Source organism: Epinephelus lanceolatus, chromosome 2, assembly GCF_041903045.1.
Source record: "Epinephelus lanceolatus isolate andai-2023 chromosome 2, ASM4190304v1, whole genome shotgun sequence".
Taxonomy (NCBI): Eukaryota; Metazoa; Chordata; class Actinopteri; order Perciformes; family Serranidae; genus Epinephelus; species Epinephelus lanceolatus.
Genome location: NC_135735.1, coordinates 47,196,669 through 47,215,193, shown reverse-complemented (window position 1 = coordinate 47,215,193; position 18,525 = coordinate 47,196,669). Strand labels below are relative to the sequence as shown.

At 40.2% G+C, this 18,525-nt stretch overlaps 1 protein-coding gene across 10 annotated transcripts in view; it reads left to right on the top strand.

The window, feature by feature from the left end:
• The window catches only part of LOC117258502 (serine/threonine-protein kinase BRSK2-like), a 218,365-nt gene that overhangs the window by 82,523 nt on the left and 117,317 nt on the right, over positions 1-18,525 (top strand). For all 10 annotated transcript variants that reach the window (XM_078162083.1, XM_078162080.1, XM_033629509.2 and 7 more), the window contains exon 2: positions 13,910-14,004. In XM_078162083.1, coding sequence (XP_078018209.1) covers positions 13,910-14,004 — 95 coding nt within the window. The remainder of the gene's footprint in view (positions 1-13,909; positions 14,005-18,525) is intronic.

Genomic DNA, 18,525 nt, shown 5'->3' with positions numbered 1-18,525 from the left:
CATTGATCCATATCATCGTCTTTAGGTTATGCCTTTATTTAGAAATTCTGTGTCACCGTCAAACAGCAGCAGGACAATAATAGCAAGCAGCCAAGAGAAAGAGGATAATGTTATTTACTTAGGATGAATGAACAGCGTGGAACTATAATCTATTTTGGAGAAAAAAGGGGTCAATCACAAAGCACATGCTGTATGTAAACAATACTGTTATGAGATAACGCATGACGCACCTGCCTGGTCAGGCATCTCACTCCACTAACTTCTAACTATAGGCCCGTTCCCACTGAAGAAGTTCCTGGTACTGTTTGGGGGGCAGGAACTACTACAGGAACGTCCTCTCGCTCGGCCCTCTCAACCGCCGTGTCTCCACTGAGAGAGCGGAGCAGGAGGAAGTTTCCTGTAAAGTTACGGGCTCTGGATATGACGTAATCGTTGCGCGACCATTTACCGGGGCGACGTAGGGACGCCGTTAGCTGATAGCCCTTAGCGGTGTCTGTAATAACTCACTAAATGGCCCGTGAAAAAAAAAAAAATTCCAGTGGATGTCTTAGTTACAACATGATTGAGCTATCTGGAGTAGTTTCATGTTGTATCCAACAACGGGAGGCTTTTAACAGATGATGTCCTGATGTTAGCTTTGCTGCTGCTGTTAGCTGTCCCTATCAGCTGCAGCCACTGATGCTTCCTAGACATCGTGATTTCCCAAAACTGAATAAATACCACACATATCAACACAAAACTGCTTTGCTAGCTCAATCATGTTGTAACTAAGATATCTGCTGGAAAGAATATTTTTTTCACGGGCCATTTATTGAGTTTTTTTTACATGGCGGAGGAAGCTATGTGAACGAGCTAGTCCTCGTCTGCTGAGCTTTAAAAATGCCGGCTATTTTGTTGCTTTCTGTTGACGTCACATCCCTCCTTGAGTAGGAGCCCCAGCCAGGAGTCTTTAGGGGCCGTTCTGAGTACCTACCCCGAGGCAGGGACTTGGTTAGCCCCCGTAAAAGTTCCGGAACTCTGTCCTTCGGGGGTGGTTCCTGCGGTGGAGACACGCACCAACGGCCCCAGCCCCGTAAAATTACCCCAAAGCTCCTGCAGTGAAAACGGGCCTTATGGCAAGATTAGCTGCCCTGTTTCAATAATGTTTGGTGGGAAAATGGCATGCAGACTGAAATTCAAATGTGCTGTTCTGTTGGGAGATGCAGTGACTTAAACCAAGGGTGAGTAAGAAAAATAATAATATTGTAATGTGTAATGTAATTTTAAATTAGAAACTGAATAAAAAAAGTTTGCCAGTCACTAGGCCAATTTATTCAATGTAAACATGCTTGAGGTAATAATGGGTCACTAGCAAAAAGCAGTTGTTTTGTCCATGAACCTTGACAGGAACTACTGAGCTGAACTTGATACTTTTCTTGACTTTACTTTGTTGTCAGTCCATGTTTTATGGCTGTTGGGAGAAGTTTGCCTTCGGGGTTTTAATCCAGATAACCCTGAAGTTTTCAGAAAAAGATCATGGTTTGGATTAAAATGAAAAGATTTTTTCCAGAAAGGACTTTCGGGCAAAAAGCCCTGAAGGTTTAACTTATTCCATGTGCTGTTTTATGTGTGTTAGTGGAGTCAGTTTAAAGTAAACTTTACTGCACTTACTATTTATGTTGTTTTCATCTTTTATGGCCAAAAGAAAAAAGAAAAGGGTGGCAGCTTCTTCTGTAACAGAGTGTGTTAAATGGGCAGATGACATCATCTCGTATTGATCGTAGGCCCCTGAATCGCATCAAACTGAAATTGTGTCGTGGCAGACTTTGTAATATCGGCAAATATTGTACCGTTGTCCAAAGAATCGATATAGTATTGTTTCGTGATGAAACTGGTGATTTACACCCCTAGAGGCAAACTGTGAACTTTTTTTTTGACACATCGTTAAATCTATTTGCAGGTATTAAGCATAATTTTACCTGATGGTTAGGTACAGCATGCCTCTTCAGTCTTTCTGTCTTATTTGACAGGTTTTACACAATCCTCTTGAATGAAGTGTCCACTGTAATCACCTAGTTTCTTCAGTCTTGCAGGTGGAGTGTTGACATCTGTATTCAGTATAACTATACACGACTGTTTTTGTTTTTTTCGTTGAACAGCCTGGAAAACACAAGCATGTGCCATCTTAGAAATCTTTAGAAAAATTAAATTTCTTTTTAGTTGGGCTGCACAACAGCACTTTCTGATCCAAACAGCTGAGCAGTGGATAGTACAATGTGTGACACAGTTGGGCTTAGGTGTAGGGATACATAAGTTCCAAGGTGGAGAAAATGTAGTGCCACAATAAAGGGCTGTCTAAACGGCAAAGTAAAGCGGGGAAAATATTCTCAGTGTAGCGTCCACTTTGACTGATATGATTTTAAGATGGGCCTTTTTGAAGTGGCTAAAATATGTTTTGTTGCTAACCGAAGTCCACAGCAGTACAGTACTCAGCTTCAGTGTTGGTACCCCTGTCTGCTTCCCCAAACTGGGAGCATGCTGACTGCCATCTGCTGTAGGTAAAACTGTGAGTGCATCTCAAAGTCAAGGATCCTTTCTTGGTAGGATGGGTCCTTCCAAGTCAGGTCCTACAGAGGCTAGGCAAGACTCCTTCCTAGCGTTTGGTGAACACACATTGGAACAGGCTAGTGAGTGCCCATGTGAGCATCACTGAAGAGGCCCTGCTTTTAATTCCAGCAAATTTTGCTCAGAGAATTGTGGATACTTAATTCCAGCTGAGAATACACACATGCATCCTTTAACATTCACTGAAGGATAGACGTGGTTCTTTGGTGTCAGGAATCCTTGACATTGGAACAGTCCTTTGGTGGAATTCAATAACGTAGCCTCCTTGAAATTCAGCTGTTTTGGATCTTTCTTTGACTTTGAGAAGCACAAACTTGTACCTCGTACAACCCCACTTCAAAACATCTTAAATGTCCCTATAAGATTTATCCTTTGTTAAATAGTGTTCCCAAAGTGAGCAGTAAACATTCATGCTCTCCTTTCTTAAACTATTCAAATAAAATATTTTCCAAAATATTTCCACCCTGCTGATTTGTTCCCAGGTACATTGCGTTATCCTCATCCTCTTTCTCTTGGCTGCTTGCTATTATCGGCCTGCTGCTGTTTGACAGTGACATAGAAATTCAAAATAAAGGCATAACCTAAAGATGATATGGATCAATGTTTTCACTTTGCATTGATAATATTGGATCGCTGATCATTGAATTAATATACGAGTTAATGTATGAGTTAGAAAAAGACTAAAGCATGACAAGTGATTAGAAGCAAACCTGACTTTGAAATCACTGTTTGTCACATGTGGGGGTGAAAGTGTGAGAAAGTGTGTGACTGCTAAAGGTCACCGAACAGCACCTGACTTGTCTACATTAATTACTATTGACTGCTTATGTATTGTGCATAATTCAACAGGATCTGTAAGTTGTATCGTGATCGCAGTGGGCAGCCAGCTCTCTGCACTGGGAAGAAAACACTTCAAAACATTCAGAGCATTCAGTATGTTAAGCACATTTATCGTCTGTCTCCAGACACTTGTCACATTATAGCAGAAAGTTTCTACATTTTTAGAATTTTCCTGGAAAGTTCAACACTGCTGTTCCCTTCAGAATCCATGTCACAGTATCACATGTCATTTGTTGGAGTCTGAAGGACAAAACGTTGTTGCAGCTGTCTCTTCCAAAATTACACATTCCCAAATGTCCAGGTACAGTTTTTACTCCTGCTGGACCAGAAACATTCTCATCCACTAGCTGTAAATGTGTATATAAAGTGAACAAAACGTTCAACAGACACAGGAAGTCACATCAGCAGAGCTGAGTGACTGCAGGAACTCAACCTGTCTGTGTGGACCCAACAAGCCTCTCAATCGAGAAAGGTTTACCTCTGTTAAATCTTTTTTTTTTATGGAAATCAGCCTTTGGCAGCCAATCAGATTTGGGTGTTTCCTTTTATGTTCCACTCTTGTGTAGAGTTTGCATGTTCCTCTCTTTGCCTGTTTGGATTTCTTGTAAATGCTCCAGGTTCCTTCCACAGAAAACATCTTAGGTAAAGTGGGAACTTTAAATTACACTTAGGTGTGAAAGTGTTTGTCTCTGTATGTTTGATGTGTATGTAATAAAGAAACAAGGGTCCTTTTCTGTTTTAGAAGCTTAACAACCTATAGCATGGAGTTTAAAACTATTATTGTTATTGTATAATGCAATGCCAGTCAGCTGAGTAGTCTTTTACAGTAAGTTCCTGCTGTGGGAAAGAGCTACAGCAGTCCTGAATGAACCCAGCACCGGTTTGTTACATTCAACTCTGTTTCTCTGAAAGATGGATCTTTAAAAATCTAGAAGGTTCTTCTGCCTCGCCACAAAAACAAGACTGTCCTCCCTCTAAATAAGACCACATAGGTCCTTTTTACAAGCAGCTTATTATGACCCATATTTACTGTTAGACAGCGACCTTTGGTGGCTGTAGTAATTATGATGGGTACAAAGGAGAAAGACGTGACAAGATGTAAAGAGCAGGAAAGTCAGCGTAGGGAGGTCGGGTGAACAGGTGGGTCAAAAAACACAGGACTTTGACCCAGAGAGATATTTGTTCATGCCCAGCGTGAAACCAAAAGTCAAAATTGAGTTACTTTAACTACATAACTAGGGCTGTAGTCTCCTCGTCGACTAGTCGATTATTTGGTCGCTATGCTCTCGTCCGACCAAATTCTCATTAGTCAAATAATTGCTGTGTTCCTTTCATAAGGAGAAAAGTGCTCCATCAACAGCTTTCCAGGATTAATCCATTATTTCCTGCGGCGGGGGACAGGCTAAGTTACCTGTGAAAATGGGCGTTTTCAAAACACCCCCGTTGTTGACAAAGTTGAACTCGCCCACCCTCACGCTCAGGGTCACGGTGACGCCGACCTCCTGTCTGTTGTTTCTGTAAGCTGAAACCATTTCCCTCAGTGGAAACGAAGGTTGTATTTACTTTTATTTCACAGATAAGAAACTATAAATTGTGAAGACAGTAAAGCCTCCACTAAAATATCATTTTAAGTCATGTGTGTGATTTATCCTTCAGTGATTTATACTTCGGGATTTATCCTGGCTTCATATGAGCAGAGGAAATCTCCGCTCGATGCTAGGCTAATGTATACCATGTAAAATGCCATAGTCTTGCACTAATAACATTAGCATGTTGTATTGGTGGGGTAAATATGTCCAGATGAAGAAGTGTTTATCTGTCAGTTCTGCAATTTATAGTGAAGCCAATTTGCATACTTGTGTTTGAAATTCCCTCTATTAAGCCATGTTTAATGTGTGTTTGGAATCAACTTTATAAATAAAGTTTGATTTTAACTAAACTTTATAGCACTTAACACAGTCCTCCACCGCCGACTAGAGTTTTGGAGGTGTGACTACACAGACACACGACTGCAGAAGTAAAAATAACGTGCAGATTTTTTTTTTCCCACGAGTAATCAATTAGTTGAAGATTATGTGCGACTTTAGTCGACCAAGATTTTCTTTGGTTGACTACAGCCCTATACATAACATAGTATGTCACGAGACGCATGTGTCATATGTCAAATGACATGTGTCACGTCACGTTAGGTTAGTAACAAACATGCTGATGTAACATCTGTCCCATGCTTGTGATCTCAAGATTGCCTCCAGGCAGTTTCCTCAAATTTGACACAAGTGTCCACTTGGACTCAACAATGAACTGGTTAAAATTTAGTGGCCGAAGGTCAAAGGTCACTGTGACCTCACAAACCATGTTTTTGGCTATAACTCTGCTAATTATGCAGAGGAGGAGGAGAATTTACACAAATAACAGAATGAAATGATGCATGATGACATTGTATCCAAAAGGGCAATGGTCAACTTCACTGTGACGTCATAATGTTCTGTAACAACCTTTTTCTGGCCATTATTTAATGTGATAATAGAACAGAAGGGGAGACATTTGGTCAGATACTGAATTGGTGACACTTATCTGGGATGTCCACCTTGAAACTGATGTGTGTGAAGCATCCATGTTTTCACAGACATGAATGTAAATTGTAACTGCACATTGACTGGTTTGTGGAGGCATACAACTGCAAGGCGACAATTCTAGTTTATAAACCTAATCAAGTAGTTTTGGTGCAACTGCGACCGATTCACATGTTTAAAACTGCAGCTGTTAACGATCATATTCGAGCTATCCTGTCTTTTAGATATGACTCCTGTGGCTCCTAATGAAGGGTAGGAACAAACGATATATGTGGTCATATGAGGGGGACTTGTCAAGAACAAGTCTTGTCTCTCAAATTGCAAATACTTAAAACAAAGATGGTACACATCCTTTTTTCTGAATAAGTACTATGCTTAAGCAAAATGTAAAGGTTTTTGAAGGCAGATACATGTGCAATAACAGACACAGGGTGAACTCTGGATAAGAAATTTAAAAAATGGATGGATGGATGGATGGATGAAAGCAATAGTTCTGCCTTTTAGTTGCAAAATGACTGAAACGCTTATTAAAGACAGATCTCAGCCATATCAGTGTTGTCTACAGCCTTTATTTAATTTGAAAAAGAGAGTGGTTGCATTCATTCACCGTGTTTATTTTGCCATTAATGCCATCTTATTAATGCCTTCCAGCTGGCTTTGATAATTCGTTCAACCTGCTCAGGGAGCGGTTGTGCCTGTGGTCAGTCCTTCAACATAATTATCAGCTGGTGTGTTGGTTCCAATTAGCTGATACTACAAGAGAACAAAAAGCCTCTGCTTCATTTCCAAAAGGCTCAAATGAGGTGGGAAAAATCACTTTAAGGCCTTTATTAGACCTTGTGTTTTTACTTGCTTTAATGTTCGGAATATTCAACACAGAGCCATGGGAGTTTCCTGGATACAGTGACACAGGAGGTTTATTACACAGCCATATTTATAAATGTTTGCACCTTGTTTTTAAGAAGTCTACAATTTTCAGTTTGGTAAGTAGAAGGTTTATTAACATGACAAGAGCCATGTGCCTCATTGGGTGTCGTCAACATCTTAATCAGAAACCAAACACTGCACCAGAGTTGCAGTGTACACAGTTTTTGGCTTATTAGCCTCCTATCTTTAATTTTTTTTTTGTGCTCACAGTAGGAGGTAAATGTAGAATTTATTCATTAAAGCAGCTTAATTGGGACTTTGAAAGTAATTCTTCCATGAAGCCCAAAGGCACAGAGAGGGAACATGGGAGGTTTGAAGAAGAGGGAGTTGCAGAGGACCAGAGGCTGAGTCCCTGCTGCCAGTCTGTGGAGTTCAGAAGTCCTGGAGATTATTGATCTGATTCAGCAGAGAGGAGCACATATATTGAGGGGAGAGAAATCAATGAAACTGAGTTGTTGAGTCTGTTGTGGCTTCCAGTGGCAGCACATAGGTTTAATTTGCCTTCTGAAAGACTTGCTGCAGATTTTTTACCCTTCTGTGGTGCTCAGAGCTCCTAGGTTTACCTTTCAGTCAAACAGTGCTGGTGGTTGTTGTTTTGCAGGTGGCATTTATTTCTTTGCTCCGCAGGAGTGGGTTCACTGCTCATGCTAACCACCCAGTCCCTGCCCGGCTCCACATCAGTCTGACACTGAAAATACAGCACTCCTTTGTTCTCAAGCATTTAGACCCTGACACTTCCTCATAGTGAATTTAAAACTAAAACAATACCTCTGTTATGTGAAAGTGATGATGTTATGTCCACTGCTGAAAGTCAGTTAATGTGTTTACCATTTTTATATAACTGGTTATTAATTAGTCATTTTTCTGGAAACACTGATTAATGAGATGAGTTTGGCAGCTTCACTCTTGTAATGTTATTGTTGTTGTAAATGGAGTATCTTTGGATTCTGGATTGTTGCCAATTTTTTAACTATTTTCTGACATTTTATATATATTATATTTTATGACAACTGATAATGAAAACAACCTTCTTTTTCTTCTTCTTCTTCTTCTGTTCCGTCTCTGTCTCCCTCTACTTCTCCCTTTTCTTGTCCTTTTTCTTTTCCTCCTTCATCTTCTCTTTGCCCTCCTCCATCTTCATCTCCTTCTTTTTCTTCTCCTCAGTCTTCACCTTCTCCTTCTCTTCTTCTTCTTCTTCCACCTCTTCTTTTTGCTCTCCTCATCCCTCTCCTTCTTCTTCTTCATGTTTGTCTGAGGACAAAACATTGGTGTCCTGCCGCGGCTAACTTTTACTCCCAAAGAAAGACAACAAAATGAAGAGTAAAAGAACAAGAGGTGTTGAGGGCATCCGTACATGGAACCTCCCCTGTTTGTGTCCAGAACACGGGTCTATTGCATGTCACCTCCCCTCATTATCAACATAGTGACTAGTAAGATAGAAAGAGTACTTCATTAGGAAACTGCAGAGGACCACAGTGTACATGTGAATCAGAGCATATAAATGTATTCATTAACAAATGACAGAGCGCTCAACTGCCACCTTAGTTTTACAAAGCAGTAATAACATGTATGATGTATCAGAATTACTGACATTCCATTATTGTCACATGCTCTTGAATATATTTATATAAAGATAGTTGTTGAAAACACTCACTGATTCACAATTTATATTTTACCAGAATATCAGAAATGACCTTGAAACTAATTGAACAATTTCATGAAAACATTATTATTGGTATTCATACACATGCAGAATACACCCTTTAGGTGGCAGGTGAATTTTCAGGATCTGTATCTGCTTTTGTTTAATTTCTATATTTTATCGTTCTTTGCCTGTCAGATGTGTAAAACACCAACCAACAGTCAAGAATGGACACTGTTGTTTTAGACAGCAGTTATAAGAGCTTTGATGAAGTCATCCTTCAGAGTTGTAGTAATGAAGCAGGGAGAAAAAAGTAGCTGTTCTTGATGTGAAATAGTCACAGATTATTACTGGAGGGCCTCGTTTTGAGCTACTTAATGATTCTAAAAACTGGGAAGCACTATGACAAATGTCAGGTATAAACCGCTGTTATGACTTTTCTACTTTTGTTTTGAATCAAAAACATATAGCAGTGCATTTAGACAGAACTCTCACATTCAGTCTTCAGAGGAGTCATCATGAGAACAGAAAAGCTACACAGAAGATTATTGCAGCACAAATGTTTTTTAGTGTACATAAGTCATCCTTATAGCTCTCATTGGGCCCATGAAGCTGTAACATACACCTTAAATACCTTTTCTTTCTCAGAGGTACAGTGTGTGCAAACAGGAGTGGAACATAACATCACTTAAATAACATGCTTAGAGTATCTACAGTCACATTCAGGAATTGATTCCTGACCTGGTAGTCATTTTAATTTTGCTATGACAAATTTATTTATAAACATGCTTTTTAGAAAACACAGATAAAGCCCTGCATTTCAGCACTACCACTTCACCGCTCTGCCTCCAGACTCACTGGGTGTCTTTCATAAAATGCGAGCAGGACAAATTTGTTTGTAAACTGTTTGCAGAAGGAAATGTCTGTGTATTTCGGCATTCATCAAAATATTTGTAGCTCCAATCTTTCCCTAGTTACTGACCTAGGTACTATTTTTATACAGTCTATGGTACTGACAAAATCTACACCTGCCTCTGACTGCTCGTAGTGCTTGTGTAAATAAGAAATATACATAAATATTGCTTGTCATTATTAGAAATTACAATTTTAATTTGTATTGTGCTCTGTTATGTTCACAATACACAGATGCCTTTGAAACAGGCAAGTTAAACATGGCAGAGGTTTAGAAATGTAACACATTTAGCTAAATTAGTTGGCATATAGCAGATTTAAGCTTCAGATAAGGTTTCTCAGAAATGTAACTGAGTTATCTAAATTGACTTAATACATGTGTTTTCTACATTTCTGGCATCCCATTCCCACTTGATTCAATCAGGAGAGAGAACTCCACGAATTTATCTTCTGTTTGAGTGGTGAGACTGTGAGAACCACATTACTGACACTGTCAGTGATGGCTGTCAGAATCTACAGTGATTTAACACTTAATATAGCATGTACATCACCTTACCTTCTGAGCTTGCTGTTGACTGCTCCTGTGGAGATATGTTGCTGTCTCCCCTGACAGAGAGCTCTTTCCGATGATGCAAGCAATACGCTCGTCTGCAGCTGTAAATGGGAGGAGCCTTCTCCTGTAGCAATTGTTTTTTTGTGTGTGGGAGTACTTGTGTGTTTTTTTGCATTTTTGCACATAGCACCATTTTGTTTAACTCATTGGATGGTTGTTACAACAGAGGACACAGAGTTAACGGCATCCATTACTCAATTCCACTTCACCCAAAATAACTTCAGTCTCAACCTCAGAAAAGTTTTTTTTTCTCTCTCTCTCTCTCTCTTTGTTTGCACCATGTTTGGAGGTTGACAGGATGTGCCTATTCATAGTAATTATCACCTCTGTATATGGTGGTCACTGGCTATTCATAGATGGGGATGCTATGTATGTATGCTAATTGCTGACTAGTGGGAGCAGGCTGTCAGTTTACAATGAAAACACCATCTATAGTGTACAATTAAACTGTTTTAGATTTTTTTAATAGATTTTTTTTACGTGGAACTTTTTTTAGGTGGCTAAAATACATTTTGTTGCTGACCCCTCCACAGCAGTACATTGCTTAGTTTCAGTGTTGGACTCCAGCCTGCTTCTCCAAACTGGGGGTGTTCTTACTGACGTCTACCGTAGGTAATATACTGGCTATGGATTAGTACCCCATACAGCCCCACTTAAAAAAAATCTGAACCATGCCTTTAAATTTCAGCCACCTTTGTCTATGTTTCCTAATTTTCTTTTATTTCCTGCTTTCCACCTTCTTGCTCGCTCTGGCTTTGCGATTTTTCTCCCTGACCCTGCTTCACTCAATCCATCCTTCAGTACACCTCTACACCTCCTCTCATAACTTGTAGGGGTGAATGTATGTGTGTGCCTCAAACACACCGGTTCACACACCTCCATACAGAGCAATCTTACAGGGCTTTCTTAGTCCTGTGTTGTGGTAAGCAGTTATAGCCGTCTTCGAGCTGCTCTGACATCAAGATCAATGAGACCCAGTGAATGTCGCCCAGGATGCCATTTCTGTTCTGACTGGAGACTTAAAAGAGCCCCCAGGCTGCCATATTGGCCCAAATACCCCTGCTGCTTATGGATCTACTTGTTTCCTTGTGAGACCCCGTAGGGAAATCACCTTTCAAATAGTGAGACACTCATCTCCTGTGAAATATATATGCAGCGTGAGGTAATGAAGAGGTGCATATGCGCAGTGGCATTTCCACTACGGTCTGCAGACCCTCAGTACAAAGTAAAACATACTCCCTGGTGTCAGAGCTTTGATTGAGATGGATGGAGCCATTGTGGCTGTAATAAGATAAAAATACCATGTGTTGACATTTCTGTTATGGCGAAAGAGTCACATCAGGCGAGTTCTTAGAAGTACATAATAAAAAGAGACTCAGGAGTTGCAGAATGCAAGTGGATGGCATTTTTTATCCACCTGGTTTATGCTCAGTGAACTGACAAGCAACATATAGCTGGGAGAGTTCCAGGGATTTAAACCAGACACATACAGTGAATGCAAACAACATGCGTGCAAACAAGCATCACTAATCACACCCTGTCCTTCAGCTATCTTTAACGAGATTAGAACGACAGAGAAATGTCTGGTTTCTTAATGCTTTAAAGTATTTTCATTTATGATTTTTGTAAATTTTGGTGTCTATATATATATTTATATACAGTATATTGTTTTAAATACTGGTATACAGGTCTGGCACACACAGTGTTCCAACAGTATCCCAATTTAACAAGTATAGTTTTGGTATCAGTCCTGAAACTCAGATATAATATTGGCAGTAGTAATAGTTACATTAAAGACTTAAAGTTTTTAATTATAATTGACCTGGCTATTGGAGGGGCACAGTAGTTAAAGGTAGCCTATGTATGTTCATGTGCCTGCTAGTACAAAATAAGGACCTGTTTGTTAAAGGAATAATCAGATATTTAGACAAATACATTTGTTCATTTTCTTGTTGAGCGTTGATGAGGACATCATTGCAGTGAGGAGTTATGTGCTGTAACTATGCACCTAAACAAATAAGATGTAATGTTTTAATTAGTGAGTTTTAGAGGTGCTTTTCCTTTATAACATTTCTCCATAGCGGTTCCATTATGGTCTAAATCATTAAACTTCAAAAAGCCCTACACACACAAAGCTTCGTCACTTGTGTAGTTTTTTTGATGATGTTTAAAAGCAGTGGGCTGATCCACAGCTTAAGTCCCTGTTATTTTTGCTGCATGTGTTTTTCCATCACACAGCAGGGCAGGTAAAGAAGAAGAAGTTAACCTGTTTGAGTTCAGCTGTTTGCAGAGATACAGTAAGAGCCTGTTGTCTGCAGTTCTTCATCAGCATCTCACTGTGGCTGTTTCTGCTTTTACTCTTCCTCCCTGCAGTATCATTAGACTTGCCTCTATTGATGAAAAGCTGCTAACAATGCTCCACTTATTCAGTGATGAACATGTCATTTCCTTCAGATTCTTCACAATAAAAGTCCCCTGTTATTATGTTATGTAAAAACTTTTATTACAAAGCATCAAAATAAGGAAATGTGCCACAACTTTACACAACTTCTGATATGGCTGATAGCAAACATGAATCAGTAAAATAAAGCAGATATTTAAAGTCACGCAGGAGAGAAACTCCAAATGACAGAGATTCAGTTCGAAGCTACAAAAGTACTTTTAAAAAACTTTTCTCTCTGGTCTCCTGCAGACAGAGGTGGGTCTTGTAGCTTTGCATGACGGCGTGGCGAAGAGTAACAGTGGAAAAGGCCCATAAGACAGTCCAAAAATATGAATGAACATGAACAACTCTGGACCTGAGAACTCAACAATAGAATAAAGCTCATTTGAGTATAAAAAAGAAAACAAACAGTCTGTGGCTCCACAAAAGCAGTCTCTCATTCATTGCCTATGGAGCTCCAGATTTTATACCCTATGACATCACAAGTTTGAGACCTACTGCTCTGGGTTCTGGCTCCGAGAGAGGGTAGCTCATGATTACAGATATTGACTGAACTTTCCAAGGCAACAGAACAAATGGGTGTGTTCAGAAACACTCATTCCAAGTGCCTGAACACACTCTGGCACAAACTGGACCGTTCGTAAATTCAGAACACCACACTCAGAATGGCAGAGCGTACTCTGGGCACTCTGTCTGGGGAGACGGCGCAGTAGAGCATCAAGTGGAGTGAATGTGTGATTATCTTAATCGTTCGTTCATTTATGTAGAAATAGAATGCTTTATTTTCTTTGATAAACAACGCTCTTATTGTAGGGTGGAGTGTCAAACTGGATTTACCAACGCACCCAGCATGTTAGAATTCTTAATTTAGGTGTTCCCTTTTAAGGTCCAAACCTAGGTCACGTGATGACACCTGAGTTAGCTCTGTTCACTGATAAAGCTCAGAAAAAGCTAAGAACTTGAGCTGAGATTGTTTTTTCACACCAACTCTTTCCAAGAGTCAAGACTGAACCTCCATGGCCATAGAGGACTCTATCTTCATCTATGTTGTCTGTTTTATCTTTAAAAATGTCAAATTTTTTTATGTACACACTTCAGGGTTGATTTAAAGTTGCTGAATCATTTTTGGGTTGCAGCAGTGGCTGCTGTCCCAGAGGACGACAGGTAGCCTTGAATGTGATGTCATTAATTCAGATCCACAGCTCTTCTTTTCATTCCTCCCTCCTGCCATGATAACCTCTGTCAAATCAAGTGGTTTTCAGAACATTTTGAGTGTCCCTTGTTCTCTCAGTGTGACTCAGACAAACTTTGAAGAAATGACTTGATATGAATTTTATTTGATATCTGTGTTTCAGGTCTGGTGAAGCTGGGCATCCACTGTGTCACATGTCAGAAAGTTGCCATAAAGATTGTCAACAGAGAAAAGCTCAGCGAGTCGGTTCTTATGAAGGTAAGACATTTGTGTGTGTGTGTGTGTGTCTGTCTGTCTGTCTGTCTGTGTCTGTGTGTGTGTTTGTCGCTCTAAATACATACAGAAGGCTTTTTAACCCGCAGGTGCTTTTGTTGTCTAAGAAGCATTCATTGGCAGGACTGATCCTCAGCAGCTTTGTTTTGGGTGTTTTATGTTAATGAAAAAAGCCCTTTAGATGAATTAACTAATTTCTATGGGAGTCTTTAAAGAAATACTTAAGCCCCAAAATGGGGATTTGCATTTGTTATTCACCACATCACCTTAAATTCATGAAGAAAATATTTTTCTCGCATGCCTCGATGGTGAACGAAGAATCCAAAAAAGGGGACTGTGTTTAACAACAGCAAAACTATATCAAAACATCTGTTTACAAACTCTTACACAACTACAGAAAGGAGTTCTGCTGTCACTCACCTACACTCAATAATTAGCAAAAATCCATGTGTTTGGGAAGTACTGAGCATACAACTAAAAAATGTTGTGTTACTCCATCGCTCAACACAACACAGCTTCAAGCCCATTGGTTCCTACTGAAGATGTAATCTTTAAAAACAGCTTACAAATATATGTATTACATGCTGTAAAACTTCACCTAATAGCCCGGGCTATTATTTGCTTAAATCACTGAGCTCAACAGTCGTCTCTCTGAGACAGGCTTTCAATTACTTTCACACAAAACTCTTCCTCAGCAAAGATGGGAAATACGATCAAGTTGTTTATTTACATCAGTATAAATATTACTTGTATATAAAAATTAGGCTTCGAGTATCATATCAATTATAAAGCATTCATTTGCTCTCGCTCCGACGGACGATGCCTATCCTGTTAAAACAATACTCACAACTTGGATAAATTTTAATGAAAAACCTGTTGGGTTCTTGTGATGGAATATGAAAAACTTACCAGGTAATTGAGGAATGGATACAAATCCTGACTATATGACCATTTCAGAGGTAGGGACTCACCACTTTTTTCATCTCTCTTGTTTACCAGGCTGGTGAATCTCAAAGAATTACTGTCTCCACTGCTGCTCATACTAGTTTCAGTAAAATGAACTGAACGATTGAATTATGGAGAATCTAACCACACAATATATTATATATTTATTCATCCAAAGAACTTCTATAAAAAAAAACTGCTTGGCAACCACACCAGGCGTCTAATTGATACAGGCCTTCATCTGTCAAAATGGGTAGCCACACAGGGCTAGTAAAAGAGACTAGACGTTCAATTGTATATGTAGTTTGTAGAAAACAATGGAGCCCGGTGGCACAAAGGAACATGCTATATGAGGCTTTGATATACACACACACACAATACTTGTAAGTACATACACTCACTGGGTCTTTTCATGAGATTTATTTACTATAAAAAGAAAAAAGTAATATGGCACAACGGCAACATTATCTTTTAAATGTAATTTGTTTCAAAGAAGATGATTCAGTGATTTGGGCTCTGACCTTCAGAATCACAGAATGTATTTGCCTAACACTGCCTATAAGAGCAGGAAACCTGAATGCACTGCAGCTACAGTTTTAAGTTTCAATCTGGCTGCCACTGTTTCAGCTGCAGAGTACAGCTCAGTACAGAGCAGGTGTTTGGCTTCTGCTCTCTGTTATTATTACTGTCACCACTTCTCTGCCCACGTACACCTTGAACAAACAGCTGGATGCAGCTAAATCAGGCCGGATGAGTCACACATGTGCAATGTGTCAGCCTCCAGTGAGATTGAGTCAGGTTCATTAGTCAATATATATATCATGCTGGAAGTGTGAAATGGAATTTGTGTTGAATACTTTTTCTTCCTTTCAGTTGGTAGAAGTTGTTTATTAACTTTGAGCCAAATTACACTCTAGTGGTCTCTACTCAAGCTGATAGTTTCGGTTTTATTTGTCAGGTTTTAAGATATGAGTCTTTGAAATTTCATGTACCACATATTGCTATTTTACTTAAGCAGTGAAAAATATCCAGGCCTCACTCAACAGCATCGGAACTACTCTTTACTGGAGAAATATTACCTATGCAAACGCTGTGCTCACACTACAAGTGACAGGGCAACAGGCTACAAGTCATTTTCAGGAGGACAGAGACATGAAGCTAAAAACTCACGCCTGTCATTTGTACTTGAATGACGCAATGAAGCGTCAATCATTGCATGTCTTTGTTTCTAGCTGTGGCGCTTTGTTATTTAGCTAAGTTAGTTGACTGTATGCTGGCTTTCTGTATACAGGGATGCATTGGGCATCAAAATATGACTTTAAAATGGGGCTCAGATATCGATCAAAAGCACAGATATTTTATGACCAAATTCAAAATTGAGATGACACTCAGTTAAGGTTCTTTGTTGCAAGTTGCAGACACACACACGATTTATGCAGCTTTTAAATATCCACATTAAAAGGCTCAACCGTTTGCAGAGCGTGCACCGTGACCTCCAGCATGCACTGGGGTGGTTTGCAGCTGGGTGTAAAGTGGTTGGGATGAGAGTCAGCACCTCCAAATCTGAGGCCATGGTTCTCTGCTGGAAAATGGTGGATTGCCCCCTCTGGGTTGGGAGAGAGTAACTGCCTCAAGCAAAGGAGGTCAAGTATCTCGGGGTCTTGTTCACAAGTGTGGGTAAAATTGAGCACGAGATGGATTGGCGGTTGGGTGCGGCATCTGCAGTGATGCATTTACGGTCAGCATGCGGTCATTTAAATTTTCGCTTTTAAATGATAATAGAGATATTCAAAGACATTTAGTTTTCATTTGTTTGTTTTTAATAAATTCAACAAGCAATTTATAAAGTGTGCATTAATAAGGACATGAACGAAAAGATGAACAGACATCCACACACCGCAGCGCTTCAGTTCGGCCTCTGGTCTATTTTTCACGCGAGCCGCGATCGCTTCTGTCAAGCTGGATAGAGCGGATCGTACCAAACAGGAAGTCGGACACAGAAAAGACAAGAGAATCCGGCCAATTTTCAAAATAAAATAACAACAGCATGCACTGAGGAACGTGAGGGAATACCATGTTTATAATTTAAAATAACACAACAGTGCATAACGAACACATTTTTCAATACCCTAATCACTTCATTACAATTTTAATTTTGTGTCATCGAGCCTACAGACATAACTACATAAATAAAATGGTCAGAACAATATGCCCTATTCATTCAGTGTTAATCCAGCACGCTCAATAGGCTACATGCCCATGCAATGACAAATTGTCATTAACTTATTACGTTATAAAAAACGTTTAAAATATGGACTTACCCATGTTTAAAATGGCCTGTTGATGTGAAAAAACGAGTACTGACGGGAACAGACGAGTGGAGTCAATGTTTAACCAGCGCGGAGAGCGCAGGAGAAATGCGCTGCCTGTGTGGACAGTCAAGTGCCACTTCTGTGGCACTGCTGCATCTGGTGTGTCCAGGCCGTTATGTTAACAACGCTATGATAGACAGCTTATAAAGCGGATGAATGACTTTTTCTCTGCAGTGTGAAAACGGCAGCCACTTAAACCACTGACTGTGCACTCCGCTGCCAAGTGGGCAGGGGTGGTAATTGCAACCAGTCAAAATGACCGACGGCCTTCAGATTTTCCGGTCATTGTTGTAAAAAAACGGTCAATGACCGAGAATATCCGGTTAACGCGACTCCTGGTCCCAACCCTCACCTATCATGAACTTTGTGACTGAAAGAATGAGATCATGGATACAAGCAGCCGAAATGAGTTTCCTCCGTGGGGTGCTGGACTCAGCCTTTGAGATAGAGTGAGAAGCACAGACATCTGGAGGGAGCTTGGAGTAGAGCTGCGGCTCCTTCATGTTGAAAAGGGTCAGTTGAGGTGGTTCGGGTGTCTGATCAGGATGCCTCCTGTGTGCCTCCCAAGTGTCCCGGGCACATCCCACTGTTAATAGGCCCCGGGGCAGACCCAGAACTTGCTGGAGGGATTGCATATCTCATCTGGCCTGGGAACACCTTGAGGTCCCCCAGGAGGAGCTGGAAAGTGTCGCTGGGGAGACGGACATCCGAGGTGCTTTGCTTGACCTGCCGCCCCCGCGACATAAGCGGATAAAAATGGATGGATGTAATGGATGGAGTTTGCAGAGGAGCAGAGTAACAGCAGTAACACGTTTTTTTTGTTTTTGTTTTTATCATATTCTGCACCTCTTAATGCATCAGGCGCTATTAAGTGCAATAGGAAGCTTATAACCTTACAAAGTCATTTTCGGATAAGTATGACTGTACAGCAAAGCAACACTTGGTGGAACTGTCTGATCTAAGTGATAGAAATCTAATTTCCTCTACTGAATTGTGCTCTTTCACAACATGTAAAAAGGCCTCCTGAGTCTCCAAGTGCTGATTTGACAGCCTCCATTACAGTGTTCTTGTTTATTATACTTTCTCTGTCTCACACACACACACACACACACACACACACACACACACACTCATCCCACTTCCAAACATTTCTGTGTATAGCCTAATTAGCAGTGTTTTCCACTGGATT